This window comes from Crocodylus porosus, unplaced genomic scaffold, assembly GCF_001723895.1.
Source record: "Crocodylus porosus isolate Cpor-Errol unplaced genomic scaffold, CroPor_comp1, whole genome shotgun sequence".
In the NCBI taxonomy this organism is placed as follows: Eukaryota; Metazoa; Chordata; order Crocodylia; family Crocodylidae; genus Crocodylus; species Crocodylus porosus.
In genome coordinates this window covers 5,355,010-5,374,593 of record NW_017728927.1, presented here as the reverse complement: position 1 = coordinate 5,374,593, position 19,584 = coordinate 5,355,010, and the positions used below count along the sequence as shown (strand labels likewise).

The window sequence follows — 19,584 nt, the reverse complement described above, 5'->3', positions numbered from 1 at the left end:
AATTCCCTTTAAAAACAGCAGAGTAATAATGCATGAAGTCTGGAACCTGCCAGGCGCCGCGCGGGCAGTCCGGGACCGCGGCGTGGGTCCTTGCCTCCCAAACGGGCCTGACTGCATGGGTCTGGCTGCACCCTCAGGGTCTGGATTGAAGCCTCCTGGGCAGGGACTTCTGTGGTGACCTGCCAGGGTCTTTGCCCCTCTCGGGAGTGGTACAGAAACCCGGAGTATCTCCACGGTCCAAAGGCCGCTCGTGATCTCCTCCAGACGGGAGGTGTGATGGCTCCTTCACAGCTCGGAGCAGCTGCACCGTGGAGCAGTCTGAGAAGGGAAGGGAAGTCGGGGTTAACATGGAGCTGTCCTGGGACGATTTTGAAAGGTGAAGGGTAATGACCAAGCTGGGCGGCAGGCCTGAGTCTTATCCGGTAGATCGCGGGACTTTCACTGAGTATTGGTGGTCAGGACATCAGGGTCGTGCCTCCGGCTAAGAGGGTATCTCGGCCCGTTCGTGGTCCCGTGACGCTGCGGGCAGATGGACCTGGTCTTCCCGGCTGAGTCACCTGCTTTGCTTCCTGCAGCGCGGCGCTTTTCCGTGTCCGTGTGCTGTCTCGTCTGACCTGACCCACTGTTCTTGCCTCCTGACAGCTGATAAGATGTGGCCTCGAGGGCTGGCACCTGGCCAGCCCTGACATGAAAGGCATGAGATGGCCCTTCTCTGCGGCCGCCTGTCCTAGCATCGTGGTGCCGATGCCGATGCGTGCAGGTCCCAAAGCTGCTGCCAGCTGAGGGGCTCCAGGCGCTGGGGGTGGGAACCGTCACAAGCCTCACCTGGCGGCGGGGCCCACATGCATTGTTTTGGGCTGGATCAAATACAGCGTCCGGCGCACTGCTCCGCAGGCTGGCCAGCGCGCTGGGAAGAAACACCGGTGGTGTAAAACTAACCAGTTGTCCGGCTGCACGGGGCGTGGAAGTCTCTGAAACCAAATCAGCTGCATCACAGGGCTGCAAGGGACGGACTTGGTCACCGATCTGGCAGCTTGCTGACACAGGCAGCCCTGCCTATAATCCCTTCCTTGAGCTTGGCCGCCCATCCTGAACCCAGCCTGGGGCTAGCGCAGAACCTTGCTTCTCCGAAACCATCGTGTTTTCCAGGCTAAGCTTATTCATGGCCAGTTCATGCCCATTTGCTCTGGTGTCAACATCAGCTTTTACCTCTTTTGCCTTTTGGGGTTTACCCAACAAATCAGGGGTGTAGGGAGTACCCATATCCCCTCTCAGCCTTCATTTTGCTGGGCTAACCTAGCCAAGCCATGTCGGTCTTTTCTAGTAGGATGGGATGAAATGTGTGACTGCCATCAAGTCCTGTTCTTCTGAGTCAGCTCTGCATCGACCATTCTTTCCAAATTGAACTTCCTTGGCACACTCCTACTTCTTGTGCCAAGATAATCCATGGAAATATTAAATATCAGTCCCAAGACCAATCCTTGATGAAATCCAATAACAACTTCCCTCTGCCCACATAATTCCCCTTTCCACATAGCCTGATGATGTCTCTCACTTGGCCAGTTCTTTACTGATCTTACTGCTCTCGTACCAATCCCCAGTAGCATCTAAATTATACATTTAATCTATAATTTCCCATGCAGCGCTAAATCAAACATGTTTATTGAAGTCCAGATGAACTGCATCCACTGCAGTTAGTCTGAAAAGCCAGAAGACCAACACAGCTGGCTACCTCTCTCTAGCCCAAAGGAGTTGGGGTATTTGGGCACAGCACCAGCTTTGGTAAACACTTGTTGCATTTTTCCCACTTTCCATTTTTCTCTGCACCTTTAATGTTTCCTCCAGCGGTTGTCCTGTACCTGGGAGCAGTCCTGAGAACAGGCTGTAGTTGCCCATGTGCTTTCCTCCTTCCTCAGCTGTGGCTGTTTTGTGTCTCCAGTCCCACGGTGGCACGTCTGATCCGACAGCGCTGCTCCGACCTGTGCACCCAGTGACTTGTCGATGTGGCAGCCGCGTCGCACCCTTCCTCTCTTGCTTCATCCTGGGGGCTTCCCAGATTTCCACACGCCCTCCAGGCCAAGGCAGCTGATTAAGAAAACCGGAATGAGGTCTGCAAGTCACTCGGTCGAGGAGGAAGTGACGTTGGTGCCCTACGTGATGGAGCCGAGGAGACCGCTCCCGGAGCGCCTGGGCTAATTCCCTTGGGCTCTTGCAGTGCACGAGGTCTGGATGCTGGGTAGCCGCTCTCTTCTGTTTCTTGAACTCTTCTGGCATTTAGGACTATTGATGCAGATATTTAAAACAAATATTTGCTTGAATGGATACCCCCACCCCCCACTGTTAGCCGCACAGCTATCTGCGGCTCTCTGGCCATTGCAGATTGTTCACCTCCAGGAAAGGTGCGAGAGCTGCGCTGGGAAGGAGGTGCATTTTTCCCAAGGATGCAACGTGCCGCGGACTGTTCCAGAGCCGGATTTTGTGCCCAAGAATAATTTCCATCCAGTCTTGCAGCTTACTAATAGGAGTGATCCTGTGGCAGCACAGTCTCATTGGAGGCACCTGGAGCATCCTTAAAGCATCGAGCCCTGGTACGCAGTGAGAAGATTGGGAAACCCGTCCGGAGCAGCTGACCCCATAAATGCCTGACTGCTACCAAAAATATGAGACGCACGTGATGACATCAATCAGCAGCCTTGTTACGCACCAGGAACCTCCCTGGTCCTGATGGAAACAATGCCCTGCAGGCATGCAGATGGCGCGAGAGCTCCTCGGGCACGTGTACGTCACTGCTTTCCCAGTACCATTGTGTCTTCGGGGCTGGCCTCCTTTCCCACAGAGATCTTGACCTTTGTGGTGGAGTAGACAGGGCTGGAAAAGGCCTTTCCTTAAGGGAGTGGAAAGGTATGAGCCAAGGCGACATGGCCATTGTTACAGATGACAGAGGGAAAGCTCTCGACACGTTAATTTATTGTCACCTGCAGAGGAAGAACAAATCTTGAGGTTTGTCTTGGAGCTGGTGGAGAAGCATTGTTTCAGGAAGAAACCCTGGGAGGGCCCTGACCAGGGAGCCCGGCCTCTCCCTCCCTCCATAAATCACGCTGCGTTTACAGTGGTAATGAGGTGCAGCTTCTGGGAAATGAACACTTGATTGCGGCGCACACCTGACCAGCCGAGGCACAGGGCTGGGGATGGTTTGACGTGGCCCAGAGCTCGATTGGGAAACTCGCCGTTTGAACTGGGAAGGGCTGCATGCCTCTTTTGGAGCTTCTGCCACTGGCAAGTCAGAGGCATCTGGGCAAGAAGAGCTTTTTGGGGGCGTCTTTCAGCACCAGCCCATTCTCCAAGGGTGCTAGGCTGGCGCTGATCCAGAGATGGGGTGTGCAAGGCCTTGTCCTCTTTCAGATCCCCGTTGTGCTGGTCATGGGAACACGGACGATGATCAGGTGGTGGAGGTACACGCTTGTTTGCTGTCACCTTGTGGCCTCCCATGCTGACCGTGTTATCGGTGCACAGAGCACATATCACGATGGCCTGTGATCCCTTATCTATCGCAGCCTAGACAGTATGTTCATTTGTAAGAAGACATTAGATAAAGACTTGTCCAGGACGGTTTGGACAGGCTGATCCTGTCTCAAGCAGGGGATCAGACTAGATGTGACCTCTAAACCCCCCTCCAGCCCTGCCTCTTTGTGAGTCTTGACCCGAGTCCAAATGACAAATACTGCGGGCTCCTTTGCTGACAGTAGGACTTGGGAGGAGACTAGCATGTCCTGGGAAGATGGACCAGACAGTCCAGTGTAAATGCTTCTGTTTCTGGACAACTCCCTGCAGTCTTACTTAACTGCACCCATGTGCTAGATGTTTGCAGGCAAAAGCAGAGCAAGTTGGATAGCTCGAGCAAAAATTATCAATGTACAAGCAGCCTCAACTCTACTGAAGTCAGTGGTACCAGGTTGTCTTGCACCATGAGTAAATTGAGCCCTTCAGCCTCTCCCTGTGGGGAGAAATAAGCAAGACTTGGCCTTTTCCAGCCTTTCCAGCAGGTTCCCAGTTGCTGTCCCCGTGTGGCTGCCAAGCTGGGGCAGGTTGGCCGGGAGCAACGTTTTTGGAGTCCCTCTCTGTGCAGCGACTGCTGGTTTTGCACCAGCCGTCCTGCCTTATCCACGCAGCTGGAGTTCAGGCGAGGCCAGAACTGGCGAGTGTTGAAATCAGGATAAATTGATCTTAATTGTTCTTGCCCTGTGACTGCTGTTTGTAAACAGAAAGCTGGTCTCTGTTGTCACACCTGTCTGACCCTGGAGAGGCAGCACCAGGCAGGTGTTGCTGAGCAGTCGCTCCTGTAGAAGGAAGCAGCAAACTGGGGAGGGAAGGAACGTCCTCTCTTAGAGATCTGCCAGGATTTTGGCTAATGGTGGAGCCGAGCTGCTGCAAGCCTCGACTATAAGCAGCACGGGCCAGGGACTGCACCAGGAGGGAGTGCAGCTTTCCTTGGCTGCACTGGCATCGTGCATGGATGCACACAGGATAGATTCAGTGTAGCCGGCGTTTCTTCAAATACCATAGCACTTATTGATGAAGGCGTCCCCAAGAGGAAGATGTTGCCAGCACCGGCTGGGTGGAGGCAAGCATACCCCTTGCAGCTGCCAGGTCGTACAGCACCACCCTGTTCTGTCAGCTGGCTGAGCCCCTGTATGGTAGCATTATACTGAGGCAAATTTGCTTTGGAGAAAGAAATGTTGGTTGCCAGCCTTCTCTTCCTCCTCAGGCGCCCTTCTTGCCCTGCTTCTGAAGCCAGGGTCTGACTCCGGACATTGTGCCGGCAGCATCCCTCACCATGAGGATTTAAAACACTGAGCATGCTCCCAGAAAGGTGCTGTCCTACAGCAACAAGGACAACGACACGAGACCAGAGGAATCACGGCAGTGATTGCCGGTCTTCAAGCCCTGCCGTCCCATGGTCTTCCAGCAGAAATCCTGGAAGAGGCAGTGTGAAACACCTGGGAGCGGGGTGGCAAAACCCTGGACCGTGGCTGGGATGCAGGAGGGTTGTCCCCAAGCCTGGCTGTGATGATACAACCCAACAGTGTCTTGACTGCAGAGTAAACGCGAGGTGCACGCATGCTTGTGGCTGCAAATATGGACTCAGAGCTGCAGCGAGATGCAAGTGTTACCATGGCCGGAGCCTAATGACCTGGTCCTGAGCAGTGCTTGTGGCAAACGGGCCTCACCTCTGCCTTGGGACAGTGGGCAAAAGAATAAGGCACAACACCCAGTGATTAAAAACAGCATATTCAAAAAATATATCTTTATTTCTGGTGTTTGTGCTGTTAAATATTCAGTTAAAATAAGATGCATTTTATTGCACACTCGGGCACATTGCTCTTTGATCTTCCTGTTTAATATACGTGATCACTGTATAAATGCAGACCGTCTCCAACAGCCGGTCCCACAAGCACAGGAAGTGCCCATCCTTGCCATCCGCACGGCCTGCCCTAATCGGCTACAGGAAGGCCATAGCAGGAGCTGGCTGGGAAGAGGGGACTGAGCTGTGGGACCGAGTGCACCCATCCTTACATACCATTCCTGTGCATGTGGCCTTGGGTCCAACACACGTAGGAGAGAACAAAGGGAGCTCCAGCCTTGCCGCCGGGCTCAGACCCGCTGTACTGCAGGCCACGGGGATTTTGCCGTTCCCTCCACACACTACAGAATTGGGATCTGGATGTTCCTGTTCATGTGCTTGAAGCAGGGAAATTTTATAACTGAAAGGTCTAAGCTCTCCGGGGAGAAAAGGTATGAGCAGTGACACTTATAGCAGCTGGTTTGAAATCCAGGGACTGTCTCAGTGGGCTGGAGGCCGAGAGGGTCTGGGCTATGGTGGTACTAGTGCATGGGGCAATCATACAATCATAGGAAATTGGGGTTGGAAGGCAGCTCAGGAGATCACATCTACTCCAATCCCCTGCCCCAGGCAGGACCAGCCCCGATTACATCATCCCAGCCAAGGCTTTGTCAAGACAGGTCTTGAAAACCTCCAGGGATGGAGAGTCCACCACCTCTCTGGGTAACCCGTTCCAGTGCTTTACTACCCTCCTAGTGAGAGAGCTTTTCCTAACATCCAACCTCAACTTCCCTTTCTATAGCGTCAGCCCATTGCTCCTTGTCCTGCCATCTGCCCCCACTGCAAACAGTCCAGCTCCATCCTCTTTGCAGCCCCCCTGCAGGAGTTGAAAGCTGCTATTCAATCCCCCTCAGTCTTCTTTTCTGCAAACTAAATCAGCCCATTTCCTTCAGCTTCTCCTCACCAGTCCTGTCCCCCAGCCCCACAACTGTTTTCATTGTTCTCCACTGACTCTCTCCAATGTGTCCACATCCTTTCTGTTGTGGGGGGGCCACAGCTGGAATTTGGCAACAGAGGATACTAGGATCAGTGCATCTTCTGTCTGCTCTTCCTGTCACACCTGGGTGCAGGGACGTCAGAGCAGCAGCTGTACTAACTGCTGGGGATGGGGAGGGGGGATTTGTTATCACTCTGCCATGGGGGAGGCGATTTCTTCTCCCTCCCAGCCCTGGTGATGCTCCACGCTCTGGGTGTTGGAACAGACCGCCCTAGCACTGGGGTGATATTTGAATGGTGGTCTCAGGCCAGGGGTCTTGGGCCATGACTGAAATGACTGTGAGAAAGGGGCTCCAAGGGTTCCCAGCACCTGCACAGCTCAAATGAGATCCTGTCGGTACAGGAGCAGCTGGCCAAGCTGTGTGAAGACAGCCTCCCCTTGTAGAGACGAGACTCGTTGTTTTGCCTTCACTTTTGGACACTGGAAAGGACTGTTTTGGGACTGACTTCAGCTCCCTTACTCCAATGGGGTGATAACTTGCTCTGGGAGTGGTTCTTTTGGCTTTAAAGTTCTCCACCCTGGACCAGGAGCCACGCCGGCAGTAAGGCCTTGAGCGGAAGGGGATGCAGCTTAACAACGCGTTTTCCTTTCCGCACGCAGCATGTGGCATCTGGGTGGATTCCACTCTCCTCCCAACCTTCCCTCTCTCCCAGCAATGGACTCTGGCCTCCCCTAAGGCCTGGCCTGGCCTGTGCACCGAGATGCCAATGCGGAGCCCCGAGCAGTCACAGCATTAGTACCAGACGGGTGAACGATGTGCAGCTTGTCCACAATGTTTGTCATTGTCTTCGTGAAGACACGAGCTCTCTGCTGCTGGAGACGCCAGGCCTGCCATGCTCTCTGGCCAAGCCCTCAAGCCTGGTGTTTGCTCAGGGATGCTTTTAACAGAAAGCTCCAAATCTCCAACTTAGAGTCCAAACACCATCCACCCCCAAGGGCAAACCCCCAGATGTATGCCCCTGGCTCCTGGGTCACATGTCCACTGTCTTTGGCACCAACACGAGGAGATCAATACTGCCTCAGCGGCTCTCGGTCTCTAGTGTGTCAGGCAGCTGTTCTGTAAATGCGGTGTCTAGCCGCAAAGTGCTGTAGTTGGGTGGGGGAGTCCTGGGCAAGTGATTTTCCTGGGGCAGCGGCAAGTGAAGGGCAGTGTTAAAGGTGGGCAAGTCCTCGTCGATGCACACAGGGTTGTCATGGCCCTGCTTGCCTGGACCGGTCCCCTGGGCAGGCAGCTGGCTCTGCTTGGCCTTTCGGGAATTCCACCATTTCTTTGTCTTCTGCCAGCGGCGCCGCATGATGATGGAGAGAGAGTCAATGAAGAAAACCTCAACAATCTCAATGACACACACCACAGAGCAGCTCATCCACAGGCCCAGCTGGCCCCCGAAGTTGGAAAGCAGAATGACAATCTAGAGTAGGAGGGAGCACAAGGTTATTTGGAGCTCACTGGGAACAGCAGCAGGGGTGGTCACGGGGTGCACAGCAGGCTGGACAACAAGGGCTGCCTGCCTGATGGGGAAGATTGATTGCTAAGGGAGGGCACAATGGCACGGGCCAGTCTCTATTTCCTCCCTACTCCACTCTTGCTCCAGAAATAGAAGCCAGTATTTACATGGAAATGTCTCTTAAGCCTTGTTTTGGGGCAGCTGATAGCAGAGAGGTGCCCGTGTCAAGGAGGGCAAGGACTGAATGGAGTTTGGAGACTGTACAAGATGGTTCTGCCTCAGGCAACGGTTGGACTAGATGACTTCTGGAGGTCCCTTCCAGCCCTACTGCTCTGTGGCTCTGACTGAACACCCTCACAAGCCTGGGGACGGCTGCCAAAGGGCAGGACGGTGGGCACACTGGAAGGCACCTCATGGGAACCCTCGTCCTGCCACCACCTGTGCCCAGCACATCTTGGGGCTTTGGAGCAGCTTTCACCAGTGCTGAACTGAATCGTACTTACATTGTTGGCAGGATTCTCAGAAATGAATCTCTTGTTCAGGTCTTTGTAAAACACCATCAGGTTTGCGAGGTCTGTCCTGAAAAGGGAGAGGAGGGAGCAGATCCAGGCGTTAGTAAAACTATAACATGAGACGCTCTGAAAAATTATTTAAATAACCAGTTGGACAAGTAGGGCCAGGCCAGTCCAAGAGAACTATTTTTCCAACTGCTGTCATTAGGGCTGCAGAGATTGTATCTGAGCTGGAGACACAGGCTAAGAACACCCAGGGAGAAACTTACTTCTTTAACATCTTATTGATTTTCTGCCCTTTGTCCCAAGAGAGAACCCGGAGCATCCAGTCCTGAGAAAATAAGAGCACAAAGCAGCAGCTGTGAGCACCGGAGTGGGGGCCCCAGGGGCGAGAGCCCACCTCATGCCCGCTTCATTCAGATCTGGATTCCCAGCCGGACCAGAATGCCTGGTGCGAGGGGCGGCCAGGACCCAAGGGCAAGGTGGCAGTTCAGGCGGGCAGCTGTCTGGGTGGGAATATTGTCCTTGCCGCTGGGCCCGGAGACCTTGTACGCTGCAGGCAGAAGCACTACAGGGCTGCTCTAAAGGTGCCTCACTTCAGAGGCTGCACCCCAGGGTTTACCTGGCACTGTGGGGGCTGCAAGACTTCTTCCCTCCCCTTTCATTCTGACTTGCCATTCTCTCTGTGTAACCTGCCTCCCCACCATGCAAAATCTAGGCTTTTCCCACCATCCTGGACGGGGCTGTGAACCCCTGGAGGATGTGGAATGGCAGCATTAGCAGCCTTGGCCGGAAGAGAGCGCGCCAGCCTGGCAGAGCTCTTGGGGTGTGAGGCACAAGACAACACTGGCCATGCTGGAAGCAGCCCCTATTACCCTCATGGCGTCACAGCTGAGCACAACTGGGGCTTACCTCCGAAGCGGTGGATGGCCACTGGGCTATGCTGGTGGTGAGCGCCCACTCCTTAAAGCTAGGAAGAGAAGAAGCATTGTGTGAACCACAAGTTTGAATTCTTGCCTGCGGAAAGTTTTATATTTCCTGCCTGGTTTGTGGTGGGACATACCTGCAGGCTTCTTTGCACTTCTGCTGACAGTCCAACTGCTCCTTCACAAACTTCTCATGCAACTTATAGTAGCAGTACACTGGAAAGAGAGCCCAGGGTCAGAGTCTCAGGAGGACACGAGGAAGACTGGCCATGGGGTGACTGCTGGGATGGGGCTTAGATTGAAGATCTACCTTGGCCTTACTACCTCAACTGTGTGACCTCCGGCAGGTCTCCTCAGAACCCCTTCGGGTCTCTGCTCCAATACTTTCCTTATACATCCAACCTCAAACTCAGGTGAGGCCTCTGAATGCTACTGTAATACCAATTATTAATAAGCACTTAGCGAGGTTCAGGGACAAGCTGGGCATGAGCTTCCAGGCTCAGCAATGAAAGGATAATCAGTGTAGCCTGTGTAAGTCTGAGGCAGTTTGCTGTTTCCTACTGCTCCATGGGCTTGTGTTGGGGGTCTGCTGAGATGGGATGTGCCTGTCAGGGGCATTTGCTGCCTGCAGCTGGGCTGGAAAGGAGCCTGTGTGGGTTGCTCATACTCTTAAGAACTTACTCCAACTGGGATGTTTCTTGTAGTTGCAGTACTCAGCCCCAGCAGGCAAGGGCTGGGCATACTGGGCACAGCCGCAGTGATCCACCATGGCCTTCTGGAAGCAGGAGTGAAGGCAAATCTGTAAGGGGGGAAAAAAACCCTACTGCTGAGTTTCCAGGAGTTGACAACTGAGCAACGAGGCCCCAAACCCTGTGTGCAACCCCCTTCCTGCTCCATGCACGCAAGGCTGGAGCTGTGGCAGCAGCAGGATCCAGACCCTGATTCTCTGTCCCCCCCTCAGCGTGTTGAGAATAACCGAGGGCAGAAATCCCATTGCACCGGCTGACGAGGCCCGCTGCTGGCTGAGTCTAAAACAATGACACAAGGGAAGTTGCTCCTTGAGCAGCAGAGAAAAGCTGGGCCAGAAATAAAGACACTTTCTCTTGTTGCAGGGAGCCTTGGTGTTACCCTTATTTCCTCCCCTGCCTTCAAAGTCTTCTGCACGCGTCCTCAGCCACCCAACCTCGAGCTGCCCTGCGTTGGAGTCTGAGAGCCAGGCAGCAAGGGTGCGGAGGTCAGCAGAAAATGTCAGCAGATTCTGCTAATTTCTGCTGATGCCTGTTTAGCAAATGGCATTTCCCGGGACTAGCAGACTCACTGCTCTGTTTTATGGGCGTTGCTGACTACAGCACATCAAATTTTCTGTAAGTAGGCACCGAGCTTCCCACTGTGCGCAGGGATCCATGCTGTAGTGAACTAATCCTACTGGGAGCCCAGGGGCCGTCTGTCTGACCCTGTCTGTCCCCCCATCACAGGAGGCTGCATTGTTAATAGTCATTAAAATGAAAATTAGCCCCTTGGCTCTGGATTTACAAGCAGCAGATAATACAAGCGCAATTGGAATTATAGCCCTTGTGGTGGAGAATGACTGGCACCCTTGAGGAGGAACCAATTAAAGAAGCTATGCAAAATTAATGGAAAATTAAATCAGCAAGCATCCTGCTAGTCAGACACTGATTAGATGGTATCAGTTATTTCTGCAGTCCTACAGGTCATAGTTTCTGGCTTCAAGGGCTAATAAGCTGCAACATTTGCTCAGCTGGGATTCGCTAGTCCAGCAGTCCCAGAAAAGTGCCTGATGAGTTCATTCTTTCTTTATCTGACAAAAATCCCCAAGGCAACTTAAACCTTCACCTGCTTGGGAATAGTCCTGACTTACAAGTACTCTCATACATGACAGCAATGATCCAAGACACTTTATCCTATGCTAAAGCCATTGCAGGTCTTGGGGTATCACGGTAGAGTGCTGCAGAGCTGTTTATACATGTCACGCCCAAATATTTGACAAATCAAATGTAACAGCCTTACCTGGAGAGAGTAGGTCTTGTTGTAGAGGTTTTCCACATTTATATCTGCGCCAGTCTCTGTGCAGTCACTGTATGGTTCACTGAGCTTGCGAGACTGTGTCTGAAACCCAGAGAAGAGCAGGTGTTGATTCGAGAGAGCACAAATGAGCTGAAGGACAGAGACCACCGAGTACCACTTTGCTGATACCCAGGGATTGACGTTCAAACTGTAACAAGTATGGGGCAGGTCTGAGCTGTGATTTGCCTTTCATTGCTTCACTGAAATATTCTGGGGCCTCTTAATAACTTGCCAAAATGGGTAAGGCTGCAGCTGTCCATTCCCCCCACACCTGTAGAGATGGGTGTTACGGATGTGTGAGGGTGGATGGTGACACACTGTAGTGTCAGAGGTGAGGCTTTTCTTTGTTTAACTTTGCTGGTGAAGATGCCAGTGAGCCTGGTACCTGGGCACTGCAAAGGATTATGGCTGGACTTACTGACACAGCAGTGATTGGGCAAAACCCACGTAACCAAATTATGGGACCAGTGAGATGCTGCATCTTCCTTCTGCTTCCTACGTCTGTACAACTAGCTGTGCTTACCACAGAAGCTGCCTATTTAGAAACCTGGCAGGCATAATCCCCAAGTTATGGAAGAGGGGCATAGCTTCTGTAATGTCCTCAGGCACACTCTGAAATCCAGGCCTCTCATGGTCAGTGCTGGGCTCTTCAGGGAGGTCCTTGATATGGCAGTAGATTTTTAATAGACACGTGTCATTTTTATAGGGAACTCTGCGCACCTGTACCAACGGGATGTACCCTTCTGGATTACAGGCCACGCTCCTAATGCAGTTATGGCACTGAGTCCATGTCTAGGTCAGAAACGTTGACAAAGCTGCTTGTGTGCAATACCTGGACTGTACTGGTCATTGACTTTAAACAGGTCTCGTCTTGGTGATGGAGTGTGCAAGCCCCCCCATCACCAAGACAGTGATTTATTTCTGTGCACCAACAGAAATGCACATGCATCTGCTGTGTGTCTAGAAACTCACACTTCCATGTGAGAGATCATTCCTGGTCTGGTACCAACCCATCTGTCCCCTCATTGGCATGGGTGCAATGCACAGCTCTTAGCTGCACTCTACTTTGCAGGTTCAGAGTGATCAGGGGGTTCTGGAGACCCCATGGCTATGCATGAAGCAGTCCTAATCTGGCAATCACAAATCTCTCCTGGAAGCCTTTAGAAATAACCAGCTTAGATGTTTCTTTCTCTTGGTACCCCTTGTATAGATGTGTCACTTTTGGCACTGACCCTCCTGATGCATCAGTTTGCAATCAGGCCACCTGTGGGTGCCAAACTACTTTAGTCTTACCTGACAAATGTGATTCCCCCTAATGTTTTCTACTGCGTGAGATGATCTTTTTTTTGGGTGCCACGAGGTTAATCACCTAAATATTCAGAATGTTTTTGCATCTATTTTCTATCAGTTACTGGGAAGAATCTCAGGCTTGCATGGCCTCAGTTTTTTCTGTCTGGATGACCATTGTTTTTTTGCTGAATGTCATGTCCGGACTAGGGGCTGCTGATGCCAACAGATGCCCAGCACTAGCTTTGGGGAATGCCAGGTGAACAATGCCTTTCAGTGATAACTAGCTGTCCTGGTAGAGCTTTACTAGTGATTTGTACAGATGGGAGGTCTTATCTGGTAGGCAGCAAACAGGGCTGTGGACTCAAGGCTGCGTTTGGAGAGAGATAAGCCAGAGAACTTGTAATGTAGACTGTGTTGGGCAGGGGTATGACTGGCTGTGCTGGCAGAAGAGGACTCCTGCTCCCCCCAGGGAAGTGGTATGAGAAGAGGGGGAGCAGAGCTACATCTGTCTCAGGGGCCCCAGCCAGCCTGTAATGCAGACAAGCCCTGAGCATCTACAGATCTAAACACTCTGCTGCTGATGGCCCAAGCTTGCTCCACCCTAAAATCCACTAGCTTCATTGAATCCTCCTCCTCTGAAAGGCAACATAAACATGGCTTTCTCCTGCTTTTTTAAAGTTGATAGCTGGTGCCTGGGCTCTCCAAACAGCTGGCTGATAGCACATTTGAAACAGTCAGCCTGACTCCTGCTGTCCTTTCTAATGCAGGGAGCTTTGGGATGTGGCACACCCAGCCACGCCTAAAGAGCAGTTTAGCTGGTGTTTCTGATACAGCCACCCTAACAATCCTGACTTCACTGCCCATCCAGGTGCTGGAAAAGCTTGTATTACTCAACTTTGTCATCCCAGCAACTCAGCAGAAACCCCTTGGGTCACAAGGCTTGGTTTGCACTTCTGGCACCTTCTAGCACTGCATTGATGCCCCCCACCCTGGCTAAATGCTCATGTTGGTGCAAAGGCAGCACCCAGGAGGGTCTTCATAGCCAGGAGAGTGAGACAATGAGCAAGCGCAGGACCCGTCTACCCCACCAAAGCAGCCATGCATGGCTTGTGCTGTTTGGACCTGGCTATAATACAGTCTGACACATCTGCTCTGGCTAGCTCAAACCTGCCTCAGCCACAGCTGTGTCTGTACTGTGCTACAGCAAAGGGTGTGTGCTACTGTCTGATGGGGGCTAGATTTTTTGTGATAGAAAACCAAGTCCTTAAGCAATCCATGGGGGTGGTGGACAAAGAACCCTGGTTGGTGTGGGACTCCTTAAGGGCTGGCTGTCCAACCATCCTCTGTGCGAGCAATAAGGCAGGGTTCAGAAAACTGCCAGTGCGTATAAATGCTGGTTATTACCCTCTGGCCTCGAGGAGTGTCAGATCTCCAGACCCAGGGTGTAAATGCACGTCTCTACCTCTGTGCTGACACTAGCGGTTATGCCACGTTCATTTTGGCCTGTCTCTCACACATGGCATTGGTATCTGACAGCTGCATTCCTGGGGAGCAAGACTGTAGTCACTCACAAAATGCATCCCTATGGAGGTGGCAGTTGCTGTCTCGATCTCTGTGCCGATATCTTCAATGAAGGGATATTCGTTTTGGTCGTGGATGATGATCTTGGCCCCAGTTGATGTCACCAAGAAGGGATTGTAGTCTACTTCCTCTATATAAAGGACAACCTGTAATCCTGCAAAACAGAGCAATGGCATACTTAGTCTAGGATATCGTGATCTCTATGATCCTATAAGCTAGAGCTCTTTCTCCATGGATGAGGCAGGGAGAGCAGCACAGTCACTAAGTACAATTGTTAAGATACCAGTTGGGTGTATTAATGCCAGGCCAAGCACAGCTGCAGTTATTACTGGCTTTTGACGGCATCCAGCATGAGTAACAACAGTACCAGTCGAGGTGGTTACTCAATACCCATTAAAAGTTATATAACAGGGAGGAATGATTTCAGATGGAACATGCTGGTGATGCAATGATGCCACCTCTTTATTCTTTGGCAGTAGCCTGGAGAAGAACTTGTTTGAACCCGGCCAGTCAGGTTACACATCTAATGCCCATGTCGGCTGCCCTCCCCCCCCACAACCAGAATGATCAACATTTCACTGAACAACCTTCCTTCTACTACCATGGTTCCCTTACCGTACTCGCTGCCTCCTGTGGAGGTGCTCAGGATCGTCCCATTTTCTCCACTGTTGAAGGTGTAACAGTTGCCGTGCAGCGGGTGATAGAACGGAGTGAAGTTTCTGAAAGAGACCAGAGATGCCGTTCATGCTGTGTTCTGCAATCTAACTGCCTGTGGCAATGCAAATGTCTCGCTCTTTCTCCAGCTTGAGCATCTAAACTCTGGTGATGATGGAGAGCAAGCAGGGCTAGACCATGGGTTGTTTTCCCCCCTGGAAAATCTGGTTTTGTCATCTTGACCCTATGTGTAAATGTGGCCTGGACTCAATAAATTGTTTCAGCCGAGTTGTGTTGTTTTCCACCCCTCCATCCCCCCTGGGCTAGATTTAAAAAAGGAGTTGGTTGAGCCAGGGCCGCTGCTTATCTTGTATCCAGTGGTTGGGGCTTCCGCATGGGATATGGGAGACCTGGGTTCAATTCCACCCTCTGTTTGCAGGGCTTGACTCTGTTACTTCGCCCCTGCCAGGGGAATCCCACAACACCAAGTTACAGGGTATTTCTGAGGGAATAAGTCTCCCTCAGTTCCTCTGCTGGAGACAGTTTCACTTTGTAGAAAATACTATAATGTTCATTGAGCTAGCAGCACAGGGTGAGAGTGACTGTCTAGCCTGGTGGCTCATGCTCTCACCTGGCAGGTGGGATGTATAGGTTCCAGTCTATCAGATATTTAAGTATTTTTATACAAAGTGAAACAGCATCAACGGGAGGTGTTAAAAGCAAACCCTTTCCTTGAACATGGTGTTTTGTGGCAGCTGGGGTATTTCCCTGGGAGAGGGGTGTTGCTCATTCAAGGCAGAGGAGGGACTGGAATCCCAGCCTGGGCTGGCTCTGGTAAAAGGAGGGCAGTGGCAGCAGCACACTGAGTGATGACTAAGCCTGGCGCTCAGGTGGGGACGAGAAAGCAAAGTGATCGTGCTCCTACTGCCAAGAGAAATCCCAGCATTTACACTTCAGTTTTGATTTAAACTGAAACTTTTTTTTTTAATGGTTTGGTTACTGAAGTGGAAAATCAAGTGTTTGTACAGCCCTAACAGCAAGTGCTTAATGGCTTTTGGAACTGGCATGACCCAACTTCTGATATGAAGGGCAAGCCAAACCGTCTTGTAAAAGGGGGTGTGCTGGAGTACCTGTGTCTACACTAAGGGAGTCTGTTGGCACAATTACATGTTGTGAGAGTACAAGGAGGTATGACCCCAGACACAGCTCCCTTGACACAAGTCTGGAGCATAAACCCGGCTTAACTGTCTTAACAAATGGTGGCCCTGCCTAGGTGGGGAGTCTGGTCAATAAAGACTAATCAACGGACAGTTCAGAGTTGAAGTGCACGGACCCCTCCATGTGGCTGCTCTCATTTGGAAGTCAAAGTGGCTGCCTCCCTGTAGCCCAGACACCATGAGCATCCGATGTGCTTCAAGGCCACTTTGACTTCCAAATGAGAGTGCCTGTATGGGGGACCACACATATCCACTTGACATCACTAGAAAATCCTTTTTATATCTCCTGCAGCTACAAGCTGTAAGGTGAGATCCTGGTTTCCTGAAGTCAATGGGCATCTTGCCATTGTCTTCAGCCCTCGCTTCACCTTAACAGCATGCTTACCTGAACCAATTCAGCACTGTTAAATAGTACAGCAAGGTCAAACTAACATCACATCATTAAACTAATGTTCATTATTCAGACTGAAAGAAGATTGAAGTCTGTAGTTTCTCATTCTCTCTCTGCACTGTTTCCATTATATATTTTTTTAATTCTAGCTTGGAAAAGGGGTCACTTCTTCTTGGCCTCTGTTTGGTTGCCAGGGCAGGCAGTTTCATTCCCAGCTTGCAGGCATGGTGTAATTCTGCACGGAAAGCATTACTGCAGATTTCTAGCGCAATTAGAGTCATGAGGACATTTCTATATGAAACCTACACTTCCAGCAAATTAAACACTGGACTGGGTATGTCCTGTGGGCTTTGAACTTGGCAAATAGCAAATAACAAACATGTAATTCCTCCACGATTTAGTGTTAGAAACGAGCAGCTAGACTGGCAAGTAATTTTTGTGCACGCACCTTGTGTCACAAGATAGGCCATCAAAGAAACATGTCAGGAGAAGGTCATCAGCCGAATAGCCCATATTCACCTTCCTCTCCAGGGGAATTTGTGCCATGATGTTCATATAATGCAGTTTGTACCATTCTTGAATAGCGTTGACACCAGAACTGAATGTGTAAACTGCACAGTCGCTGCTGTTGTTTGGGTCACACTAATAATTAGAAAAGGGAAAATGAGTGTCAGGCAGGGAACATTTGGTGTATTGTATTGAAGCATTTGCAGTGTGGTTATTGCTCTATAATACTCCTCAAACAGGACATTTTTAGTGGCAGCAAAGAGATGAACAGAGCAGTATGGAGTGTGTAAGCCCAGGAAGAGAGGTTGCTCTTCCAAAAGGTACAGGGTGGTAGCCTTCAGGTAAGAGGGCTCTGTGCATCCTACAGGAAACCATTCCAGAAAGGTATGAGGAAGCAAAGTAGCCCGCTTGAGGGTAAGTAACAAGTAACTTTTCTTTGGAGGATGCACTTCAGAAACTCCGTATGTTTAGCCCTGCAGAAGCACAACCAGTTGCCTGGTGGAGCTGATGCAGGGGGTCTAGGAGGTGACCGTTTTGTGCTCCGGGGAGAAGGTAATGGGTGGCAGTAACAAGGAAGCAACCAAGGCTAGATTTCAGATGGTGTTTTCTCCCCGTTGGTTGCAGTAGGGAGTGGAACCTGGCAGAATGGAAATGCTCAAGGAAAGGCCAGAAGGATGTGTGCTCACTTTAAATTGCACCCCATGTCAGGGACTGGACGATGGACTAGGAGATGCCCTGAAGGTTCCCTTTATGTCTCTCTGAAACCATGCTTCACTCCCACTCGGATGCTGCACTCATCAGCTGGTCAAACAACACCTGCGAACTTTGGCTCTAGCGCACGCCCACCCCACTCAGCAATGCGCCCACTCACCAGCTGAAAGCCGATCATGTTTTGTGGATCCCCAGTATTTGTAGACCCTTTGTGGAAGACGTTAGACTCAATTTTCCGCTTGTGCCCGCTGTGAAGGTCTGTGGCTTCTTTCCGAATGAGGTCCTCGAACCTGAGCAGCGGGACTTTCTCAAGGTATTGATACTCTGTCACGTTCCGGTCCTCTGCATCCCGGCGGACCTTGGGTTTGCCTTCTGAAAACCCGTATAAAGACTCCAGTGCAATTCTGGTCTCTTTGTCTAGCTCGGACAGGTACTCTTTTATCACACTGTACCTGCATTGGGGAGAAGGGGACAGGAAATAATGTTTGCAGTGCTCTTCCAGCATCATCTCCTGTTCCAGTTCTCAATGCTGTTTTCTGTCCGCTGTTCAGCACGGGGACAGCCAGCTATTCCTCCCTCCCCTGCCTAGACAGACTGAGCACTGACATGGTACTTGGCCTACCGCTGGGAAATGTTATCAGTGGAATTCTTGGAACTGGCATAGGGAGTATCAGGATCACGGTGGGATCACAGAGCAAAATTGTGAACAGAGCTAGGCTGAGCTGTAGAGGAAGTTGTTGTAAAATCTGGACTCTAAAGGCATTGTCATGGAGCTGGAGGAGCAGCAGCAAATAGTGCGGGTTTTACATTTATTGCTAAAGCGAAGACTAGAGAGATGAGTAAGATGGGTAGGAAATGGCAAAGGGATTCGCCTTGGAAAAACATCCAGCAGCTGGCGGCAGGGAGCAGGGTAGACAACAGTCTGAGTTGCAAAATCATCAGTAGGCAAAAGAGCTGCATCTCAGCTGGAGCGGCTGAGGGAGATGAGGAACGGGAGAGAGAACAGCGAAGGAGAAGCAAGAGGACCGTGCGGGTGAGCAGCAGGGGAACGCGACAGCCCCTCTGAGATGGCGAGCCTGGGGTCTTGCCCCAGTAGCCTGCTCCTGGGAAGAGGGAGCTGGGGGGAAAAGGCAGAGAAATGACCAGGCGACGGATGTGCAGGTGTAGAAAGATAAAATCCATCCGGCTCGCCCCAGCGTGGGACAGATGAAGCACCGGATTACAGGTGGAGAAGTCAGAGCAGCAGCGGAGGGTCCCTCTGCCTGAGGAAGGGTGTTTGTGCCCGAAAGCTTGCAAAGAACTTTTCCTCTGCCTATTGTCGGCCTAATGAAAGAGGTCACATGTACTGGAAAAGCCTGGCCCGCCTAACAACGACACCACGTCTCCCCAGAGACCCTGGCCCGGTTGCAAGCGAGGCGGAGAGGCGGAGGACGGCCGTTCTCCCGCCCGCTGGGGTGGCCTCCCGGATGCGAAGACAGACAGACAGGCGCGGGCGGCGGAGGGCGGCGGCAGGGCAAGGGGCTGCGTGCCGCGCCGGGCAGACGCACTCACTTGTAGGGGTTGGTGTTGCAGATGGTGACGGCGGGGAAGCGCAGGCTCTGGAAGCGCACGGTGACGGCCACGGAGGCGCTGTAGTAGCCCAGCACCAGCTCGGCGCACTGCCACAGGATGAGCGCCACGGCGCTGAGCGTCAGCGCGATCCAGAGCAGGCGGCGCAGGCGGCCGCGCGACACCACGATGCGGCGGCAGCCGTGCGTGTTGGTGTTCAGGCAGTACCAGCGCATCAGCTCGCCCAGCGTGGGCGCCTGCGGGCCCCGCACCGGCAGCGTCTTCTTGATCTTGGCCTTGATCTTGCGTCCCGCGGCCA

At 51.9% G+C, this 19,584-nt stretch overlaps 1 protein-coding gene across 1 annotated transcript in view; it reads right to left on the bottom strand.

The window, feature by feature from the left end:
* Positions 1–6,893: 6,893 nt before the first annotated feature.
* The window catches only part of SCNN1G (sodium channel epithelial 1 gamma subunit), a 17,612-nt gene continuing 4,921 nt past the window's right edge, over positions 6,894–19,584 (bottom strand). Inside the window, exons 2-13 of the mRNA XM_019542121.1 lie at positions 19,269–19,584; positions 17,878–18,169; positions 16,948–17,141; positions 14,853–14,956; positions 14,228–14,391; positions 11,310–11,408; positions 9,963–10,080; positions 9,419–9,497; positions 9,268–9,325; positions 8,625–8,686; positions 8,347–8,422; positions 6,894–7,807 (exon numbers count right to left, since the gene is read on the bottom strand). Of these exons, the coding sequence (XP_019397666.1) occupies positions 7,418–7,807; positions 8,347–8,422; positions 8,625–8,686; positions 9,268–9,325; positions 9,419–9,497; positions 9,963–10,080; positions 11,310–11,408; positions 14,228–14,391; positions 14,853–14,956; positions 16,948–17,141; positions 17,878–18,169; positions 19,269–19,584 (1,952 nt within the window). The 3' untranslated portion in view covers positions 6,894–7,417. The remainder of the gene's footprint in view (positions 7,808–8,346; positions 8,423–8,624; positions 8,687–9,267; positions 9,326–9,418; positions 9,498–9,962; positions 10,081–11,309; positions 11,409–14,227; positions 14,392–14,852; positions 14,957–16,947; positions 17,142–17,877; positions 18,170–19,268) is intronic.